Below are 17,083 nucleotides of genomic sequence, written 5' to 3'. Positions count from 1 at the left end.
TGGCATCTGAGTCCACAGGATACAGGGTCATCCTGCAAGGCTGCCACACACCCGCTCAGATGCCAGTCACAGACCCAGGATGTCACCTGGGCTCCTGGCCCGCCGGCTATAAACTCGAGGTTCCAATGACCCCATCATTCCAAAGGTTTTTTTCAGAGCTCAGTTCCAAAAAGACCTGGTTATTTGCCCAGGCGCATGGAGGGGAGCAAGGACGGGGCCACATCTAGCCTCCATGTTGGGCCTCAGCCTCCACCAGCAAGGGCTTCCCACCTGAGCAGCCCTGGGTTCCTATGCTTTTGTCCTCTGGGGAGAACAAGGGGATCCACCTGCAGCCCACAGCCATGCACCGGACATAGCAGGGGCTGCTCCTCGGTGGGGTGTCTCCTAGCCTGAAGCACTGAGCCCCAACCCGCCCCCCTCACTGTCCCTGGTCAGGGCCGGCTCAGTGCCCGGCGCTTCTCTTCGTCATTTCTTAATTTTTAATATTTATTTATTTTGTAGAACCAGGGTATAGTTCTTTATTAGCTACGTTGCAATAACAAGCACACTTCTGGGTGGAGATCTCACCAGAACGTGAATGCCTCTCACATTGTTGATGTGAGTATTGAATTGTCTTTTGGGGAAGTGCCCACAGGTTCGGGAGACGCAAGTGTGGGTGGTGTTTTCAAACAGGCTCCATTATGGTTCTTTTTAAATTTTTTTTTTTTTTTTTTAAGCACGGAATGGAGGAACAGGGAAAGTGTCAGGGTGCAGGCCTCAGGGCACAGGCCTCATCTGTATGTCTGTGGCTGTGTAGCAGCAGAAACGGTGGGCTAACACTGCTCCTGCACAGTTGTAAGAATTCCCTGATCCTCTTTCTCAAAACAGGGGCTTTGGGCATTGGGCCTTTTTAGGAAATTTGATGTAGGCTCCTAGAACAACACTTCAGAAGCCTTATAGTTAAAAATACACAAAAGGATGTCATATTTTTCACTAGAGAGCCGTGTCTTCTTTTTTTTTTTTTTTTTTTTTAAAGATTTATTTATTTATTTATCATTTATACAAGCACTGGGTACAGTCAGAAGCGCAGGAGGGTGAGAGAACTCACCAGAGCCAGAGCAGGGAACTGAGCAGGCAGAAGGACCGAAGTACACTGCTGAGGGGAGCAGCAGGCGGCAGGAGAGGTCTGCGTGCCATGTGGGACCCTCCTCCGGTGGCCGGGGAGCAGCCGGGGATCGAACCGGCGCTGCAGAGGCTGCAGGCAGCTTCGCAACCCAGCGCTCAACTGCTGCGTCACCAGGGAGGCCCGAGAGCCGTGTCTTCTTAACATCTAAGTGCAAGTTGGAGGAAGGCCGAGGGAGGCAGCTGAGTGAAGGCCCCTCTGTCCCAGCATGACTGGCTCAGGGACCAGCTAGCGCTGCTCTGACTCTGCCGAGGCCCGTGTCTTAGATGTGTAGATTTTCTCGTGTAAGAGATGGGAAGCTCTCTAGACAGTCATCTTAATATGCTATTTTTTTAGTGGTTTCCTTTCTGTTTACATTTTCTATTCTAGCGTGTAACAAACACTTTGCCCGTTTTTTTTCTTTTTTAAAAGTAAATGCTATGATATTTTCACATAACCTTTTCAGGAAGAGAGACTTGATAATTAAAGAGCACTTTGCTTCTACAAGGGTTGCAAATACTATAAAACATGAAATTAATGTTTGTATTTAAAGTGAAAAGAAAGGTCACCTCACTATCTTACTGAATGAACTTTTTACTAATGTAAAAAAAAAAAAATGCCAGAATTGTTGTTAGTGGATAAACACAGTATTCTTGACATTTAATAAGGGGATTTGCTTACATCCTTAAAATAATAGTATTTCTAATTATGAGTACTTTCACTCTCTCATTCTAAAGTAAGAGTGTAAAATCTTGTTGACACTGGAGGAACATTCTTTCCTACTGCTAATCTCTGCACCTGCTCCCCCACCTGGGTTCTCTTCTTAGATCGACTCCTAACTGCTTATCTGGCCCACTTTGGGGCCACATTGTTCTCCCCCAAGTAGCCCAGGAGGCTGTGCTGCTGGCTGCACTTTTGAAGCCGAGGCCAATGGGAGGTGCTGAGGGAAGGAGCTGCAGCCTCTGCTATCTGGCGCCATGATGTGTGTGCGCAGGAGCCGCCCTTCTGCCCCAGGCCTGGGTTTCTTGGTCCTGTTAATTACAATGTCAGCCCAGTATCAGTGTTTTAAGATCTTTTACTGTTGTTCACTTCAGCAAACTCAGAATGCTCTGCTCTTGAGAGCAAGAGGAATGCCTCAGGTTCCTGTCCCCAGGGTGCATCCCAGCGGCCTCTCTGTGTGGCTGTGACTGTACTAGGTGGCAGACGAGGAGGGGCCCATTCTCCCGCTTTGGTCCCCGTTAGGCTGTCAGTCATCTTGCTGCTGTGCTGGACCTTTCTAACCCTGCCATCCCCGGGTCCTCTGGCTCTCCGCCTCCTTCCATGGCTGACCACAGCCAGGAAGGGCCTCCAGGGGAAACCTGCTTTCTTCCCTCTTTGCTGCCAGCCTGGTTGCCTTGTGAGTAAAGGTGCTCTCTTTGAGGACATAACTGATGGCCGTAGAGATAAGCGCTCTATCACCTAGATATTTTCTGCCAAACCCTCTATAGTCTGACCTGGGGGCAATGAAGTCTGAGTTAGGACAGGGGAGGCGAGGAGGCAGTTTCCTTGAGAGGAGGTTCAGGTAAGAGTGTGTGTACTGCCCTGTATGGCTTCTCCATTCAGCCAGTTACATCTCACCTCTGGCATCTATTTTTGTGTTGATAATAAAACAAATATCATTTATCAAATAAGGATTAGGTGCTAGACTTTGTTCTGAGCAGTTAAAAATAGCGTGAATCCCTTAGCAGCTGCAAGAGATTATGTTAAAATTCCATTTCCTCCGTCCACGTGGGTGCCAGCCTCATACTTACGACGACCAGACATTTCCCCTCCAGCCTGTGTTTTGGTGGAGACTCGTGTGTACGTTCTGCATTTTGACGCCATGGGGACATTTTGCAACATGCATGTGCAAAAGTGTCCTTTTGGAGTTCATGGCCTTATTTTTCCCCAAAATTCAGGAAATAGTAAAGAGATGCTCACCGTAGTATTTACTAAAATTTCCTAATGTGTTTAAATGCTAATTCAAGGCAATACAAGTTACCTGCTCAGCTCAATTAACAGTTTTCTCTGTCCTTGAGGTCTTTGTTCTGGGCACTGTCACAGTGTAGCAGCACAGTGACCAACATAACGCCCACTGTTAGCCTAGCTGGGCAGAGAAAATACATTAAGTGAATATAGCAGAAGAGACAAGGTGATGTGCCATTAAAGTATAAGTAAAGCACTACTGAGGTGTTTCAGAGAAGGGGACATTTCCTTACCAAATGGGAATTGCGAAAGCAATGGCAAGATATTGAGAAAAAGAGACTGGTTTTGTGGTGTGCCCCTTAGGGTGTCCGTTCCTGTGAGCCTGCACCTGCACAAATGCCTGGGCCCCGGGGTGCTGGCGCCGTGCAGAGGTGGGCCACTGTCAGGTACACACAGTGCAAGGACAGACACGCGTGCCCGTCGGGTGGGCTGTCCAGTTACCGTGGGCAGTCAGGGTGAGGACTGGAGACCAGGCTTTGGGAGGAAGCTATTAAAATGTATTTCTTTCTTTCTTTCTTTTTTTTTTTTGTGGGACCCTCGCCGGTGGCCGGGGAACGAACCGGCGCTGCAGAGGCCGTGGGCAGCCTCACAGCCCAGCGCTCAACCGCTGAGCCACCAGGGGAAGCCCTAAAATGTATTTCTTAGGGATACTTTTAGCTGTCTGTAGCAGGAACCTGCCAGTGTGTTCACCAGGTCAGATTTTTGTTCATTTGTGTGGTTTTTGAACAAAGATAGTGGAAGGAGGGCTCCGTCCAGCAACTTGGGAGCCAGCATGGACTCGGGTGTCTTCATCTTTCCCTACTGTCCTTGGCAGGTTGGCTTTTGGCTTTTTTGCTTGTTACCATTACCTCTTAACAGATGACAGCTGCAACTCCAGGCAGAGCATCTGCAATCAGACAGAAGAGGGCATGGGCACTGCCACCTTTCCAGGTGTCCACTTCACAGTCAGAGTTTTCCAGCTATCCCAGCATGCTTCATTCTGCTGATGTCGTCCTAGCCAGGCCAGGTCACACAGCATCCCCAGCTGCATGGGAGAATGAAACTGAGGGTTACGCTTTCCCAGCTCGGGGAAGACACTTGGCGAGTGGTAGCTGAGTGAGCCACCCCTAGAGCTGGGCCTCTGACAGATCAGCACCGCAGTGTTCACCATGGATTGGAAATGGGAGAAGCAGGATCTCAAGGTCTTTTTGTGTGTGTAGTCTTTGTACAGATTAAATCTTCAGTTGACTTAATTGTCTCCTGAACTCAGTCCTTAGGGTGAATACATGTCAGATGTAGGTCATGGTGGTCACGAAGCCCTTGATCAAAACTCTCGTTCATTCCATCTGTTGATGTGACCTTGCCTATTGAGAAAGTAGACCTACACTAAAAATGTTTATGATTTAACTGTAATTCTGTGCTTTTTGGCAGTCTTTCATTATTACCATGCTTTATACAATGCAGTTATTTAAATCATTTTTTTTTTTAAATTGATGCTCACTCATAAGTGGAATTAAGTTGAGTTGTCATAAGAATCTAACAAATGGTTGTAAGGTTTAGGTTTGCCGTGTTGAAGGCATGATGTAAGCGTTGCTGATGGTATAGGAGGTGGTTATTTTTAGGTCTTGACTACTGTTACTGGAGGGAAGAAAGGCTACTGTCTCACAGGGAAATTATTTGGGGTGAGGATTCAGCAACCGTAACTTCTCGGCTCAGGTCTGCAAGTAACTGCCAAGTGGCGCTTCCTTAGAAGGCTGGACCAGGTTATCTAAAGAGGGCTGCCAGTGTGTGACCCCGTGAATGAGTTTATCTACAGCAACAGAGGTTTGGGGTGAAAGCAGAAAGGGCTATTTTATGTATATCACGAGGGAGGAGGTAACATTTAGAAATAATTCAGAGTTCCTTTCAAAATAATGCGCTTAATGAGACTGTAATATAAAGCCTTTTTGTTGATTCTCAGGGTGAGATATGTGTTAAGAAAATGTGGTCAGAGCCACAATTTGACCTTTATGTCAGCAAAATAGCCCTGGGGTCTCACCACAGACAAGAGGCTGTCACCCGGGCCCTTGTCATGCCAACTTGCTGACCTCTCACTGCGCTCTTCATTTCATGAGAACATGTTTGGGGGGTCATCCCTCAGATTCTCTCATGATGTAGCTCTTGTTCATCATACCCTGACTCAGAAATCATACTAGGCAGCTGGTGGCAAGCAGGAAAGCAGTGGGGAGCCCTTGATCCCGGCATCTCCACCACCTTGCCTGCCAGCCCTCCCATTCCTGCGAGTCGTGTGACACACACTCCCACATTCGCTCTGCAGCATTCTCCCTTCTGACTCTGGGCACCGGACCGCATGGTAGCAGTGGCAGTGGTGCCCTTCAGCCACAGGGCCGGTGTGATGGGGAGCCACGCAGGCGCACAGGGCCTCCATGCCCAGTATGGGTCCCGCTCCCTGTGGTCCGTGGGACCCACTGTCCAGGGCAGCTGGCCAAAGACCCCAGGCCTGCGTCCCAGTCACTGGTGTATTAAAAAATCCTGGCGAACCTGGACTGGAGGGCTGTCCTTTGGAGTCGGCAGCTTACTCTGTCACGCTGGATTTTGGAGACAGTCTTGAGCTGCTGTGTTTCTCTGTGCTTGTCACGCAGGCCTTAGTATCCTCCCTGTCTTCTCTGCTTACTCGCAGCCTACTGCAGTGCCACTGATCACGCCCCCAGAAAATAGATTTGAACCTTAAAGGTATGTCACGATGGCCCTGCGGTGGCTGCTCCCCTCTGCTTCGTGACTCTCAGGCGCATGGAGCCTTCGGGGAGCAGCCAGCCCTGAGCACTGTTCCCACCACGCAGCAGGCCTCCCCAGCCCATGCATCCCTTCAGAACACTAAGTTATGGTCCCCGTCTCAAGGGTTGTTGTGAGGATTAAATATGTTAACAGGCATCAGTTGCTTCGAATATAACAACCTCAAAGTGGATTAGAAGAAAGAGAAGCAACAAAATCTCCAGACCTGCCCGTGTGCATAGTCTTCCTCACATGAAAACCTTCACTGAGTGATTGATTCACCTCAAGTAAATGTGTCTATCTCGATAAGTACATGTCAGCTGCAGGCTGTGGTTATGATCCAGCCTCTATCACGTGTCTGTTTTCCTGGTTACATATGTGAATGTCACCTGGCCCGTCAACATTGCCAGGCTCCTAGTGATGGGCCTGTGTGCTGTCTTCTAGAAGGCAGACCTCCTGGGGGTACAAACATTTGAATCCACATGAATAAAAATCACTATTATAGAGGTGAACTTGAATCTGTTGTAATTGCTTTCAAAATCGGGTGTTTGTAAACTTAGTAATAACAACTCATTCTAATAATAATTAATCTCTGCAGGTAGGATTATTGAGAACTTCCAGAACAATGGAGAACTCAGTGGTTACTGAGGACAGTGTCTGTCCCTCTTGTGATGATGACATTTGCCACATAGCCCCCCGCTTGCCTTGCACCTGTGCCTGCCCTGCCCTTGGTCTGGGATCCTGCTCCTCTACCCTAGGCCTGGCAGGACCCGGTGCCCATCTTGTCCCCTCTGCAGGAGAGCTTTGCTGATTCCTCTCCTGCCTCCGCCAGGTGTGTTCTCTCTTTCTCTCCTACACACCCATACACACACACACGGTCACTCCACATACCTGCTCTCCTCACCAGTGCCCTTATGGGGCATGGCTTTCAACCAGGACTTGGTCTGTCCAGTTCACTAGACTGTGGATTCCCTGGGAAAGGTCCCTTTTCTAATGTCCTAATGCACCCCTAGCCCCACCAGTATAGAACTGAGCGCCATCACCTTCACACCAGCGTAGATCCCTGCTTGCTGGAGATTCCCAACCGGCACAGCAGTCTTGCCGCCCTCCACTCGGGGGAGCTCCTGGTTCTGCAGGCTCTCGGGCAGCCGGATAGCCATGTAGTCGGAGCCAGTCTCCAAGCATGTCATGCCTCCCTCTTAGCTGTAGATGATGTTGCTATTACTATTTTAAGATTTCAAATGTCCTTAAAGGAAGGCCCAGAAGTTTTGTTAAAGGGTCAGGAATTCAGTGAGGCCAGCATTCTTTCTAAAGGAGAAATAGAAAGTGTCAACTTACATTTCATGGAGTAAAAGTTAATTTGTGACACTTCTCCTTTGGGTTTTGGGTGTGGATGTGAGTATGAATCTCAAGGTAAAGTGTGTTCTGAGCGGGGTGGGTATCAGAGATGGAATCTTCTTTGGACTCTAAGCTCCTTTGCATGACCTTTAAAACAGTGAATGTGTTTTATTCAGTTGTCAGTCTCTGCCCCATTAGGGCTGTACAATAAATATTTGATTAAAAGAGTGAAGGAAGATCAAACCAAAGGATGTGTCTGCCCTGGAAAGTTTTCTTTTTTCTTTTTTTTTTTAAATAAGGCAAGTTACTTAAGACCTAGGAGTTATCACATAAAACTACATGTGGCATTTGTCTCCTATCCCTGGGAAGACGCAGGTCCGCCACAGAATGGAGGTACCCAGTGCAGTGTGTGACTCTCCCGGGGCAGCTTCACTGTGCTTTGGTCCTTCAACATACTTTGATTTCTATTTTTGTTTATATCAAAACAAAGAGATGATATAGGCACTAAAAGGCCTTCCCTAGGGAAGGTGAGATAGTGTACAGTGAGATACCAAGTTCACCCAGAGGCAAAGGAGCCGCAGGGTGAGGAGAGGAGACACAGCAGGTGAGATGTCGGCTGGGAGCGCAGGTCTTCACCCCTGACTTACAGGAGCATTTTCATATCATGTTTGATTAAAAGAAATTCTTTTTACTTAATGAGGCTGTCCGCAGCCTCTGCAGCACAATTTTGATCCCCAACTGGCCAGGGAGCTACCCACATGGCGCAGCAGACCCCTCCTGTCTCACCCGCTGCTCCCTGCGGCAGTGTATTTCAGTTGATCTGCCTGTTCTGTTCCCCATTGTGTCTCTGGTGAATCCTCTCACCCCTGCATCTCTGGCCTGTACCCCAGCTCTTGTATGCATAAATAAATAAATCTTTTAAAAAAAGAAAAAAGAAAAAAAAAGAAATTTTATTTACTTGGAAATATCAAGTGGCATTGACAGGGCATGTCACTTTCAGGGCAAATCTTCAGAGAGTCCTAGGGCAGCTTGAATACCTCATGGTTATTTTGTTCAAGTAAAAAGCATGTGATAATCACCTAGTGTTTCAAGCTGCCGTACACATTCACGGGAGATGGTGTGGTAGTGCACGTCATTCTCATTAATAATGTACCCGCAAAGCTTTGCATTCTTAACATATTTCCAGAGCCAGCAATAAATCTAAATAGGTGAGCTTTTTCTGCCTTTTTGTAAGTTTGAGTCACTAAATACCTATTATTTCTGCGTTTTGTCGGCTAGGCAGGTTGGCAAAAGACAAATGAGCAGAAAGAAAGTTATATGTGCGCCCTCTGCCCCGGAAAAGTGAGACCTGCTTTCTGCTCACACACTTCAAAGAATTTGTGGGGTTTGGGGTCTGACTGACCCAGCTCCTCTGCTCTGACCACAGCCTGCGGCTCCCAGGGCCGTGGCACCCTTGGGTGTCAAGCAGGGATGATAATCACTCCCTCCCAGAGGGGGGCTTAGGTAGTCAACACTCACCAGCTCCCTGAGCCAGCTGGCACTGCTCCCCTTGGGGCCTAGGCTTGCCCACGCCCCTCCCCTCCCCCCCCCCGCCCCCGCCCCCGGGTTCATTCCCTCTTCAAGGACAAGCATCTCAGGATCACCTCCTTAACTTTTTAGGAAATTTTCTTATTTTATCTGTAAAGAATTTGAAAGAACACTGCTTCAGGGGAAGGTGTCACATCACAGGCGCTTCTCCCCATTTCCAAATCCTGAAAGGTATTTCGATCACTTTTCTTCTGTTACATGTTCTCACAGACCTGAGAGCTTTCTTTCCGCCTGACTGAATTTCCTTCCATCGTTGGACCTGAGATCTGTCGTGCTGACCGCTCCAGGCGCTGTCACTGGGCAATATCTGTGGCCCCTCCGCGCTGCCGTCAGGCACAGGAGGCCCCTTCTTGCTGCAGCCTGGGCCTGGTCCTTCTGCAGATTCCCAGGGCCCCACCCTCCCTCTGTGAAATTTAGTCCTAAGCTTTTAATGTGTAAAAATGTATAATGTTATCCAAAAAATAGGGGTGTGGCTCATACACACGAAAAGGGGAGAGATACAAACGCTGGCAGCTCCAGGTATGCTCGATGCCGGCAGAGGACAAGTTGGAGGCAAAGTGAAATTGTGTTAAAATGAGTAATCACTTTACATATTTTTAACACAAACCCTATTTTAAGTCAACCTACTCCATTTTTTTCCCCATCCATGAAGCATTCCGATGAATAGGTAACAACAAAATTATGAATGAAGTTAGTTAAAATGTTTTACTCGAAAGGTTTCCTGTCATACCTGTCACGCCTGAGGACACTCCCGGAAGGCACATCAGGCGTCTCCTGGAGCGTGGCGGGCAGCTGGACTCCAAGGGATTGGCTTCTGTCAGGGCAGGCCAGAGGGGCGGGGAGAACATCTACTGACTTGAACTTTGAAAAAGGATTTTCATGAAATGATGGCTTCTACCCCAAGAAGAACTACTAACATTATTCCCATAGCTCAGTTATAAGAAATGAACTTTCCACTTGCCTTGACAATTTGAATTTTTCACCTACAATTATTTACAGAATGTTTATTTTTACATTTTGCTTTGTTTTCTTCTCTCCTTTTAACATCCAGCTCATGGTTTTTGGCATCTTTCTGTGCCTGGACGCGTTTCTGTACGTGTTCACTCTGCTTCCCCTGAGAGTCTTCCTGGCCCTGTTCAGGCTCCTCACACTACCCTGCTACGGCTTCAGGTAAGTCTGCAGGCGCGAGCCCCCTGGGCGTTCACGCTGTATTTACTGCTCGTTCGTGTTAACACTAAATAAACACTTGGATAGATTTTGTAGAATAGGCATAATTCATACAGTTTCCTTCACACTTTGGCCCTTAATGCATAAATTAGTGCAGCTTGTCTTTTTAATAGTTAATATGTAGATTTCCCTGAAGGTAGCATGTTTCTCTGAAATCTTTCATAAGCCAAATGGCATAAAGCAAAGAAGCAGTTATCATTACATTCTTTGGAAAAATTTTTGCACATTCCCAGATATCAAAAATTATCTAACAAATCATAGCAAATAATGTGCAAAATCTCAAGGAACCCTAATGTGGGAGCAGGAACGATCTGGTGAAAGCACAGCCTGGGGTGCCCTCTGGCCCTGAAGAGTGGGCTGCCTCGAAGAGTGGGCTGCAGAACACACGCAACGCTGTTTTCACTTTTTGTTGTCAAAGTGAAAATCCTCTTCGCGTTTCTTTACAATTAACAAAAACAGGCACTAAACTAATGTAGGTCTTTCATGAAAGTGATGTGGTGTAAGGCAGGCTTTCACGAGGCAGGGGATATCTGTATGAAATGTTTATATACTTTTTATACCCTGCCCGAATGATTTTGAACCAGCTCTCTGCTTTGGCCATTAAAATAGTGTTACTAACGCAGGCGAGGAGTAGAAGCGGCTAGAACTGGGCCAGAGCCCTCGCTGCCACTGGGCTCACTCGTCCTGTGCCTTCATTTCCTGACTTCCCAGCACCTGGAAAGTGTGGCTGGGTTCAGTGGTGTCAGAAGCCCCTCGGTGCCCTCACTACGGGGGCGCCGCCTCCATCTCAGGTGGCCTGGGCCTCAGTTACTGTGACACTGAGACCCCCCCTGATTTGAGGGGGGCAGCAATTGCCTGCAGTGCCACAGGACATGGGAACCAATACACTTTCCCTTCCCTTCCTTCTTCCCAAAACTGGGAACTTCATAGTCGGCTGGAAACATTGAGCTCACCTAGATTTTCATGGTCTGTTGGCCTTGAGGTTACAAGTTGGGATGGTTCTGCTTGCTTCCTTGGCATGGTTGGCAGCCCGTCCCTGCTCTGTGTGGAAACTGTTGGTGGCTGTGTGGTTTTTGGCACCGTTGCCTGAGTCGCTTTTCTAACCTTTATTTCCTTCTAAAAACATTTCATTCCTAGATAGTTTCAAATGCTGAAATGGACAGTATGTGGTCAAGCTTCATTTAGCTATAAATTAGGTTCCTGTTCCATAGTACATAAGATATATATATATATATATATAGTATAATGATAGTCCATAGCTTAACCATGGAAACTGAATTATAAACTTACTGGTCAATATACAGAATTACATGTTGATTTTTTTTTTTTTTTAAGTCTCAGAAGAGTAATAAGTGAGGATATACTTCACAGTGAGTGAGCACCCAACTAGCACTTAGCTCCTTTGAAAAAGCAAGCCTTCATTGGTTTTAAGGAAGACATTCTTCTAGTATAATTTGGAAGAATTTATTGATTGTGGTGATCATATGTTAAAAAGTCTGAAATAAGACAATACTAAGATTGCCTGGCATAACGCAGTACAAGAATTGAAATCCCATTGCTGCATTGGTCTCCTGAACCCTCGTGGATTGTGCTACAAATGATTCTTTTTAGGCATTTAATCCTCTGCTTTAAAATATTTATGCATCCTTTATACTTTGGGGGAATTTCTGAAAAGACTTTATTCTTACTAGCAGACCTTTTTTCAAAGACATCTGTAGCATAGTAATTTAATACTAACCAAGCCTAAGCCCATATACTTCTTCTTTTGTCCCCATTGGGGGCTCAATGAAATCAGTTTTCAAATACCTTTTCAGAAGGCCAGAGAAAAAAAATCTAATAAGACATTCCTAAGCACAAATCTTCGTGGGCAAGTGCTGGACCAGGACAGACCCATGCAAACCGGATAAAGGCAGGAGAAACTGCCTGGCATGAATGTCTCGTGCCTTCCAGGGACTTGCACACTGCACATGGTCTGGACGGCTGCGCGCTTACTCTCTAGTCCGCGGTGCAAGGCCTGTTCGTGTTCTCACCATCCCTAAGTGAGGCTTTCACAGACACACCTGTTCTATCTGGCACAGGGGTTCCTTTGGAACCCGGTATGTCAGCACTCAGCCGACCTGCACCCAGTCAGTGACTGGTGAGGGCCACCTGAGGCTTGTTTTAAGACCTGTCTCAAAGACATGTAGAGCCCTGTCACTTGGGGAAGCAGGGCACCAGAGGAGGCACAGAGAAGTATTTGTGTTCTGAATACTGAAGGAGGGAGCTGGGGTCTGCCCTCCCCTTCCCCACATGCCTCAAGTGTGAGTGGCTCAAGATCCCTGGAGCTGACCCTTTCATCCTAGATTAACATTTAGCGGTTTCTTATTTTTCAAGGTTTTATACCCTAAAATGACACTAGAGGGCAGCCTGTCACACACAACTTGTGAGAGGCCTTACGTTTCCTGTGCTAACTGCTCTTGCTGTTCCTGCAGCATGAATCACCTGGGAATTATGTCATGCTGTTATTAATAAACATATGAGATGAAATACAGTTAGAATTCTATGACAGGACTTTAGTACTTTTACATACTCTATGTGAGTGTAGGCCAATTCTGTATATAGCATGTGAAAATACTGCCTTAGTGCCTTAGGTGTGCTTTATCAACGTGAAGAAAGTGTGCATATAAGAGAGAGATAGAGTGCTGTTTAGAAAACTCTTTTTTTGAGCAATATTTTTAAAAGCACCGCATGAAGTATTTGAAACTTGAAATATGTGAAAAGCTATATTAACCAAGCTATTGCTAGTTTTAAGTCTAAGACCTTTCAAATATTTTAGGAATATCAAAATACATTTTATTTTTACAACATGTGTAAGTAGCCAAATTCTGCCTTCTTCTAGCTTTCCTTCTAGCAGTCTCCACGGCCATTGAAGGTCACGTGACTTGTCTTGCCTGTAGCTGTATCCTGTGTCATCTTTTTCAGACAGCAGAAGTGCTCTTTCCTTCAGCCTGACTTGATTTTTTCAGAGATAAGAAGAAATTAAAAGAGACCGACAAAGAAGTTAATTGTATTTTTGGTTTTCTTTTTCTCACTTTCCTATATTTCAGTCTTCTTTCTGTTTAAAAAAAAAAAAAAAAAGTTACTTCTCTTCATTCTTTGTCGAGGTAATAAGAAGGCCCTGGATCATTATAGGCTCCATAGCACGTCCTCACTAGGGATAGGAAGCCCTCTCCCCACTTCTGTGCACAGTTGCATCTAGTACCACTTTGGGGAGAGGCTTTGAAAGCTGACAGTCCCCCAGATTTTTGGCTTTAGAATGTATTCATTCAACCTGTTTTTAAATCTGCGTACTTCCCAGGGTTTTTGGTTTTAGCTTCTTCAAGTACTGACAACTAAGTACACAGAGACTCTGCCTTTCACGAAGCCTGGGGGCCAAGGCAGTTCTGCCTACCCTTATCCCCACCCCACCAAAACCCCTCTTCATAGGACTGCTCCACTGTTTGCATTTTGCTAGTTTTTGGTCCTGTCAAATACTGTTGCCTTGAGATGTTAGTAGGCTGTTTATCTTGACTTGAGAGGTGTTGGTGTGTTGTCTGCAAGGGGTGTGCTGCTTCATGGAAAGTTTGCACGGTCCTTAGCACCTGTGGAATACTCAGTGAAGACTGTCGCTAATGTGTCGACAATCTTGAAATACCTTTGCCCCCATTTATTTTGTCATAGAATAAAATAAACAGATACATTCATATTCTTTTATATATTTATTCCTTCTCTCCCAGATAGGGTAATATAGTTTAGAAATATTTCTGAGAAACTTTTTACTGTACTAAGGTAATTTTTTTTAACAATGAGGACATCAAAATTGGATTTAAGTTTTGATTCATTGTATGAGCTGTGTTTCTTGAAAGACTGCAAGCATTTTATTTTTCAGAAAATTAGACCATCCTGTATCTAAAGAGACAATCTGACATCATGTTTCCAAATTTTCTTATAAAAAACAGCCATAAGTGTTTCTAATTTACCTGGTATGTTTGTGAATCCTGTACCCTAATGAAACGTTCCACTTCATTTTGTGGTTTAGAATTCTCAGTCACAATTGACTTAAAAGTTGAGGAAGATTATAGAGAAAAATGATACTCTCTGGTGCTGGCAAGAATAAGTTATTTTTGAAAACTTGGCTAGGGCGCTTTAGACAGCAGTAACCGGGCCGTAGGTTTAGGCAATAAATGCAGGGCCTTTCCTATTGGAGCAAATACAATAAGCGCAGGCACACTTCCTGGCCCCTCGCCAGTGTTGGGCACACCTCCTGTTTGGGGCTTTATGGGCCTTTTAAAGAGGCAGTGGTGGCTTGTCCCTCGACAGTTCACTTCCTGTGAAGCTCTCTTCTCTGGAACAACTATGAAGTTCAGGTGCTTGAGAATTTCTTAGCCTTTGTTTACACACACACGTGCACGCGCACACACACTCTTTCTCCTTCTAGATGTGCGCCCTGATTCCCTGGTTCTGTCCTTAGTGACCGGTGCGGCTCCTGACACCGCAGGGCGGGCTCCCGGCGACTTCCTCGGGACGGTGGTGTCCTCTGCCGGCCTCTCCCACCAGGGCTCCCACCGTGCGCCTGCGGCAGAGGGCATCATGCTTGCCGTGCCAGGGTCTTAGTAACGTCAGGTTTGTTGCCCCTTTCCTCGCCAGGACGCTCCGACTAGAGTAGCGACATTACAACCTTCTCTCTCTCTTTCTCTCTCATAAATCAGACGGAAGGAAGGAGCACTTTCACTTCTTTATAGAATGGAAGGTGATGCCACAGGGACTCCTTGTGGTGAGTAAACCCTGATTTTCCTTCTACTCTTATGACCAAATTGACATCAGTGCAAATACTAATTGAATGAAAGCAGAACAGGCAGACATAGCTGCTTGGAGATGGACACGTCAGGTGGATGGCTCCTCCTCCTACGGGGTCATACAATGTGTCCGTGCGTACACAGGAGCTATCCGTGACCTCCCCTGGCGTCACTCCAAATCATGGTCTCTAAGAAGCACGTGTTGGTCTAGACTCGACCCCAGGTACTTTGTACCACTGGGCATTGGTGAGCTGCGCTGACTCTCGCCCATGTGAACAGTTTATTTTTCGTTACTCCAAATACTGAACATGGTTTTTAAAAAGCCAGTATTTTCCTAGTACACTCTGGAATTATTCTAAAGCCCAAGGAAAGGCTTTAATCATTTAGTTTAAGCATTTAGTAATTGTTTTTCTATTCTATGACAGGAAAGCTTAAGATTTAAAGTACTCAGTTTTCTACCTACGGAAGGCATTTTAATCTCAATATTTTATTTGAATTCACTTTACCATTATAAAGGGTCTTCTCTTTTAAAATTAGGAACCATAGTTAATATATTTTTTTACATTTCAGTAGTACGTGTTTCTTCATTCTTTCAATTCCACAAAGAGCTAAAAGTGTCAGAGTCAGAGAAAGAAAAGCCAGTCCGTATTCTGTTAGGTGGCACCTCAAGCTGACTCGGGTGCGTCTCCACCCCAGGCAGGGTGGCCCCTCTCTCCTACTCTCTGCGCATCCCCCTTTCCTGATCTCTCTCTGCCACCAGCTTTCATTTCCATCTTGGCAGTGTGTTACCTCCTGCTGCAGAGGGGAGTGACCCTCTGACCCTGGATCCTCTCTGCCTACTACCTCCTTCGTCCCCCGAATGCGGAGCCTTTGGTTGGTAATCGTGCAGATCCAATGGAAAAATTTAAATTTATAAAAGATAAAATTTAGAAATATGAAACATTTGGATTCTATAAGAGTGGTTTAACTTGAAAATGCTTAAATTCTGTTGAATGTCTTGTTTAATATTACTTGTCTGGTGATAACTCAAAACCAAACTTGTAAATTAGATTAGTGGGCTTTCCACTTTGCCCAACAGCTGACTCCCCTTGTTTGTGTTCATGTGGGATTTTCAGTGTCTGCAAAATGAATTGCAGTAAAACCTTTTAAGAGGCATTTATAAGGAAGAACTTCAGCCCAAAGTGGTATTCAAAAACCAACTCACAGTTGATTGACAAGGCTGTGGATAAGCTTCTTAAAGGACTTGGAAATGCTTATTAGACAGTCATCTAAAAATACCCCGGCAGAGAAGGACACAGATCTGGAACTGGTTCGAATGGGTTTAACCAGGTGAACTTATCTCAAGGTTGTCTTTGTTCACTCAGGGACGACAAAGCATGCATACAGTCATATTCTAAGATACTGCCTTAACACGATTTTTTTTTTTTTCAGCTTTTTCATTAACAGGGCTGTTTCTGTGCAAATAAAACTTTTTTTTTTAACTTTTTTTTTTTTAATAGAGGCATGTTTATTTATTTATTTGTTTGTTTATACATGCACTAGGTACAGTCAGAAGCGCGGGAGGGTGAGAGAATTCACCAGAGCCAGAGTGGGGAGCAGAACAGGCAGAAGGACCGAAGTACACTGCAAATAAAACTTTTGTTTAAGAGTTTTGCTTTTTTTAATTCTTTATTTGAATAATACTCCTTAATTTTGAAAATCAGTCATCTCCAATAGCAACTAATTACATTAACTGTGGAAGGATTTCACCAGAACAGGGACTGCACAGAAAGCAGTAGATTCAATGGAATATTGTCCTATTGGTTTCTTTTTAGAAATCAGTAACAAAAATGATAGATATACTGGTTTTGTAGCACAATAATTTTTCCAAATGACAGTACAGTGATACATTATACAGTATTATGATGAAAGATAGAAGGTACTGAGTTGATTCCTGTAAGATTCAAAGTCTTTTAAAGAGAGGTCTAGAATGGAAGGTGGTGAGAAGAGCATGCTTTCTGGAGCCAGACCTCAGGCTCTGCTTCTGCCCGCTCTTACCTCCCTGACCGCAGCTGCAGCACCTGCTAACCGCCCTCTGCCTCCTCTGTCAAGTGGTGACTGCATTGGTGCCTCCCCCAGTGGGTTATTGTGAAAACAAAAGTGAGTCTGTGCAAAGTGCCTGCCACTTAGCAACTGAATTGTAGCACAAGGAGTCTCTATAATTTTTGTGTTTTTTTACAAC

General features: G+C 45.6%; 1 protein-coding gene across 1 annotated transcript in view; it reads left to right on the top strand.

The window, feature by feature from the left end:
• Positions 1-17,083, top strand: part of TAPT1 (transmembrane anterior posterior transformation 1) — a 45,048-nt gene that overhangs the window by 10,611 nt on the left and 17,354 nt on the right. The window contains 1 exon segment of the mRNA XM_037529034.2: positions 9,873-9,991. Coding sequence (XP_037384931.1) covers positions 9,873-9,991 — 119 coding nt within the window.

This window comes from Talpa occidentalis, unplaced genomic scaffold (assembly GCF_014898055.3).
Source record: "Talpa occidentalis isolate TD23 unplaced genomic scaffold, MPIMG_talOcc4v2.1 talOcc4.6, whole genome shotgun sequence".
Classification (NCBI taxonomy): Eukaryota; Metazoa; Chordata; class Mammalia; order Eulipotyphla; family Talpidae; genus Talpa; species Talpa occidentalis.
The sequence above is the reverse complement of the archived record's forward strand: the minus strand, read 5'-3'. Positions and strand labels throughout refer to the sequence as shown.